Source organism: Chenopodium album, chromosome 21, assembly GCF_948465745.1.
Source record: "Chenopodium album chromosome 21, dcCheAlbu1.1, whole genome shotgun sequence".
NCBI classification, from domain to species: domain Eukaryota; kingdom Viridiplantae; phylum Streptophyta; class Magnoliopsida; order Caryophyllales; family Amaranthaceae; genus Chenopodium; species Chenopodium album.
In genome coordinates this window covers 37,215,769-37,220,775 of record NC_137854.1, presented here as the reverse complement: position 1 = coordinate 37,220,775, position 5,007 = coordinate 37,215,769, and the positions used below count along the sequence as shown (strand labels likewise).

Below are 5,007 nucleotides of genomic sequence, written 5' to 3'. Positions count from 1 at the left end.
GATAATCAACAAGTATTCATGCATGTGCAATTTTAGGGATTCAATAAAATTGATGGAATATTCATGAATTAATAAATGAATTGAATATGACTTTATTTTATAATTTATACATTGAAAATCTGTGGGCGGAATTAAATTGGTCGTCTTCCTCGAGGTACTATTCACATGTACTGTATGTGTATGTGACATCAAAGACCAACGAACCTCTAAAATTTCCAAGCATCATCATTTGCATTTCAGGACTATTCTAGTAGAGCATACACGTCTTGGGTCGTTGCTATCCTAAGTCATGCATAATGCGATAAATTGTTACAGGCTGTGTTTTTATTCTCTATCCGGAATTTAATTTGTAGTCACAATATTATTGTCAATCACATATACTTATTACTTATCATATTAATTATAACATTTGTTTTTTGCAGATCAAATTAAACTCTAAAAATGCATTTCCTCACTAGTATTTTATGTGATTTTGGTGGATCGTCGAGTCGTTCCAATTTGTTTATTGTGAACATAATATCTTGATTGATATGTAGTTATAACTTTAAATTAGTTGTCGATAATTGTATAAATAAAAATGCAGTAAATATCGTAAAATAACTAGGTATATACGAAATATTTTTTTGTTAGATTGTCTGAGTTAAGTTATCACCTTTTTGAATAAGCTAGGGAGTAGTAGTTTATGACTAAATAAATTTTAGAATTTGGGAGTCCAAAGTGAAAGGAATTGATCAATAAGAGTCAGACCAAACTATATTAAGCAAAAACGGTTGTTCACAAAAAGTATTGTTATAAGAAAATGTATTGCGTCAGTCCGAACTGATAAAATGCGGATTTTTGATATCTTCAATTGGCGGGATGATATCCCCTACATGATATCTTTTATTGGCAATATAATATCCGGTTTTTATTGGCTGAGTGATATCCTCATTGGCTGGTATATACTTAGATTTTGAGAATTTACTTAGATTTAATGAAGAACTCATGGTTTCCTTTTATAAGCGCACATAACATGTATTTTTATGCGGTATTTTCAGGGGACTAAAAGTCATGCTGTCATGCATGTTGTACACGTACAAGAGACTATTAATGCAATAGTGCTTAAACCTGATTTCAAAGACATCTCATTGTTCGTTTTATGATCGAGTCTTGTCAAGAAGAGATACTTTTACTAAGTATCGGTATTAATTACTACATTACGGAGTGAAAAAAAAAAAAAAAAAAAAAGTTACTTTGTATTTTTTTAAATGGATGAAATGATGAATAATTTGATTAATTAATATCCTATACTAGAAAAACTAAACTTTAAACTAAACATTTGAGTATTATTTTTGTACGTTTTATAAATACCTCAAAGTAACATACGACTAACATCTAATATAAAACAGAGGTAATATATACTCTTATTAATTTTCATAGTTAGTGACAATGATAGTCATAGCAACAAACATAAACAATAATATTACTGCGTGCCCTTGTTATTAATAATTATTTTACTAATTGTATTGAAAATAAGGCCTTAAGAACACTAACTGAACCTTGAAACCTTAGCTTAACAATCAAACTAATGCATGCAAGTTGAGCAGATGACTTTAACTAGAGTCAAATAGTTTTATTTGGTCGGTTATAACTTGCTACTTTGGACTGTTGGAATTCAACGTAACTCAATAATCAATTCTGCCCAAGTACCGGACTATCTACTACTCATTTGATTCCAGCTTGAACCGAATGTGAAACTTCCAAACTCGATAAGCTCGAGCATGGTGAACATGATCAAGTTATATAATTAATATTTAGAGTGTATACCCGATTACCCGAGTTTGAGATTTAAAGTATTTTTATCTTCCTTCCATATGGTTTACACGGAGAAGTAGTTTTTAGCCCAATAGTTATAGTTTAATTACGTGAAACTATATGATGGGGTAAAGGGATCTTCGTCTGATTGTCTCCAAGTACTATCATTTGGTAATACTAAACCTTTAAGATCTAATAAGATAAGACCTTTTTTTTTAAAGTAAGACACTTTTCTTATGCTTTAAAAAAGACACTTATCTAAAATTCTAAAGAATTAGGGTTCGAATCTTATCAAGTGAGCTAATAGCTTTTTGTTTATTTGATTGAACAATCTATAAATGGTTATTAAAGGATAATACATAAAAGATTTGTATGTCAATTGGTTTACATCCTTACATATATAATCTTCCAAGAGTCCCCTCATCAAGAAAAGTATATATGGCTTCCATTTTTATTCTTTTATTATGCATGAACCACTTCCAACCAAGCACAAAATGACATTAAAAAAATTCAATTCATGAATTAACATAGCTATCATTCCATTAACAATTTAAAGTAGCCAATAAATACAAAAATATATCCATCATCCCTACTAAAAAAAAAGGGAAAATAAACGTACTCAAAATTACAAACAAATTAACTTGTACTAGCATCAAACTTTCATAGCGCCATGTCCAAAACACCCGCTCCCCCACCAAAAAAAATAAATTAATATTGAACCAATCACATCATTCTCCATATCTAAAAACTATTTACCAATAATTTTTTTTCCCTCCTACGATAGCGTCGTATATGATACAGTACCGTATAAGATAATAATAATGTATACGAGATTCAATACTATTGTCACAAGTCGTGACTACCCGAGTAATTGATTTTAAGACTCCAAACTTTAATTTCCCCATTAAGGCCACCACTAAACACCGAAATCCCATCTTCACCCTCCATTTTCGCAGCTAATGACTTAACAGGCTTACTATGCCCAGTCAAAACGCTCAAACAACAGAATTTCCCTTCAAACCCACGTCTCCAAATCCTGACCGTCCGATCAGCCGAACCACTGATCAGAAAATCCGAGACGTTGATCAAACACAAGATCGCCCCATTGTGACCTCTAAGGGCCCCACTAACCACCATATACTTAGCACTATCTTCTCTTTCCCAAACCAATATCGAACGGTCACAAGCACCGGAGAATAAAATCGAACCGTCAGAATTCAACGCTAACGCATTTACAGCTGATTTATGTTTCTCCAACGTGGCAATCCCTGAATGCTTCTTCTCCGACCCGGCTTTCTTAGCCCAAACCCGAATCCGACCATCAGCCGACCCGGTATAAACCGTTCCGTCACCCGAAACAACCACGGCGTTAATCGCATCCTCATGCGCCGTTACAGACTCGTAACACCGTAAACTCTTTGGGCCCCACACTTTCAACGTTTTATCCCAAGAAACTGAGTATATCTTTCCATTGGTAACAGCCAAGCTCGAAACGGCGTCGTTGTGTTCAACCCATAACTTGGTCTTATGTCGCCTGACTTTCACGTGATTCTTCGGAACCGGGTACCGGCGTAACCGGTCACTTAAAGTGGGTAAAGTAGAAACCATCTTATGCTTCTTACTCGCGGTTAACTTCCACACCCGGATTTTGCCATCCTGGTGAGCGGAGAATATTTTTCCGTCGGAAAATGAGACGGACTTAACGGCGCCGGCGGAAGTCCCGTCGGAGTTAAACGTTTCGAGGAGAGAGAGAGTGGAGGAGTCGTAGACGTTGATCTGGTGGCCGGAGGACACGTAGAGGAGAGATGATGCGGAGGAGAGAGAAAGTGAAGAGATGGAGGAAGGTAGTGAGAGAGTACATGAGAGAGAGTGGGTAACGGTGACGGAAGCGGAGACGTCGAGGAGAGAGTAGTATTGAAGGGAAGGGACAGATGGCAGGGTTTGAAGGGAGAGGTGACTTTGTAGGCTAGTGTTACTTCCGGGTGAGGTAGAGGAAGAGGAGGAAGTTGTCGCCGGAAAGTTGTTGGAGTCGTCGCCGGCGACGGTGGAAGTGCAGAAGCAGAAGCGAGTTTTGAGCTTCATTTTTTTTTAATTTGATTTTTATTTGTGGAAATGGAAAATTTGAAAAGAAAAGTAGACGGTTTGAAGAGAGGAGAAAGAAGGGGGTATAAATAGAAAGTGGAGGGGTGCGTTGTAAGGAGAGTGCCAGCGTGGAGGAGAGAGTACATGTATGCAAGTTGGTACGTTGACAATTTTTGGAAAAGATGGGATGTCAGGTTGCATGCACTATGTATGTCTATGACTGCGTTGTGCTTTGCGTTGATTTGTGTGAATACTGATAAATTTACCAAATTTACTCATGCTCATGTTTTCTTTTTACACTCGGATCAAAACCCCAATTACACGTAGTAAAACTGATTCGAATTAAGACATGTTCATTTCAGCTTAATTTCAGTCCATTTCACTTTAGTTCAGCTTCAATCAGTTCAGTTCAGTCTAGTTCCTAATTTCCTTCACTCATACTACAATCATTTCAATTAAGTTCAACTCCAATCAATTCAGTTTAGTAAATGTGAACAGACCCTTAAGGCTCTAATTTGACCTAAAATATCTCTAAAATCAATTAAAAGCAATTTAATCATAATTGCAGCCTGACCCGAAATTATTTATATATATTAGAAGTCAACGAACCTAAGATCGAATGAATCCAAGTAGATTTGTGCCAAACCTATAATCAAGTCGAACATATTAAACATTATGAGCTATGTATAACATGTACTCATAGGAACGTACTTTAGCTCGATTGAATTGATTTTTTTATTTGGAGAGCACCATGCATGTCAAAATAAATTAAGCATAATTGCATAGTGTGTAACAACAAACTAACAAGTACACATTGCCTAGGAAATTTATTAGGAACGCAAAAAAGGAAAACGGAAACAACATTAAGAGACTGAGGTGACTTTAATACTTTTGACGTAGTTAAACTTGAACATTAACCTAAAAGCAATCATTTTATACTTTAGATTTATAGAGTGCATAAATCCATTTGATTATTTAGTAGCAACCTAGCTAATAATCGATGAGGTAATTGAGTCGATTATTAGATATGTTTGGGCCAAATCCATTGTCCTAAGCCCATTGACCTGAAATTATGAAAATACCCCTTCATGATCCAGCCCATCATTAATCAGAGCAAAGTACGGATTTACC

General features: G+C 35.5%; 1 protein-coding gene across 1 annotated transcript; it reads right to left on the bottom strand.

Moving 5' to 3' along the window:
- Window positions 1-2,308: 2,308 nt before the first annotated feature.
- LOC145601360 (protein JINGUBANG-like) lies at window positions 2,309-3,922 on the bottom strand. Its single transcript, XM_081657370.1, has one exon. The coding sequence runs from the start codon at window positions 3,874-3,876 to the stop codon at window positions 2,641-2,643; it is 1,236 nt and encodes a 411-aa protein (XP_081513496.1). The 5' UTR covers window positions 3,877-3,922; the 3' UTR covers window positions 2,309-2,640.
- Between the last annotated feature and the right edge of the window lie 1,085 nt (window positions 3,923-5,007).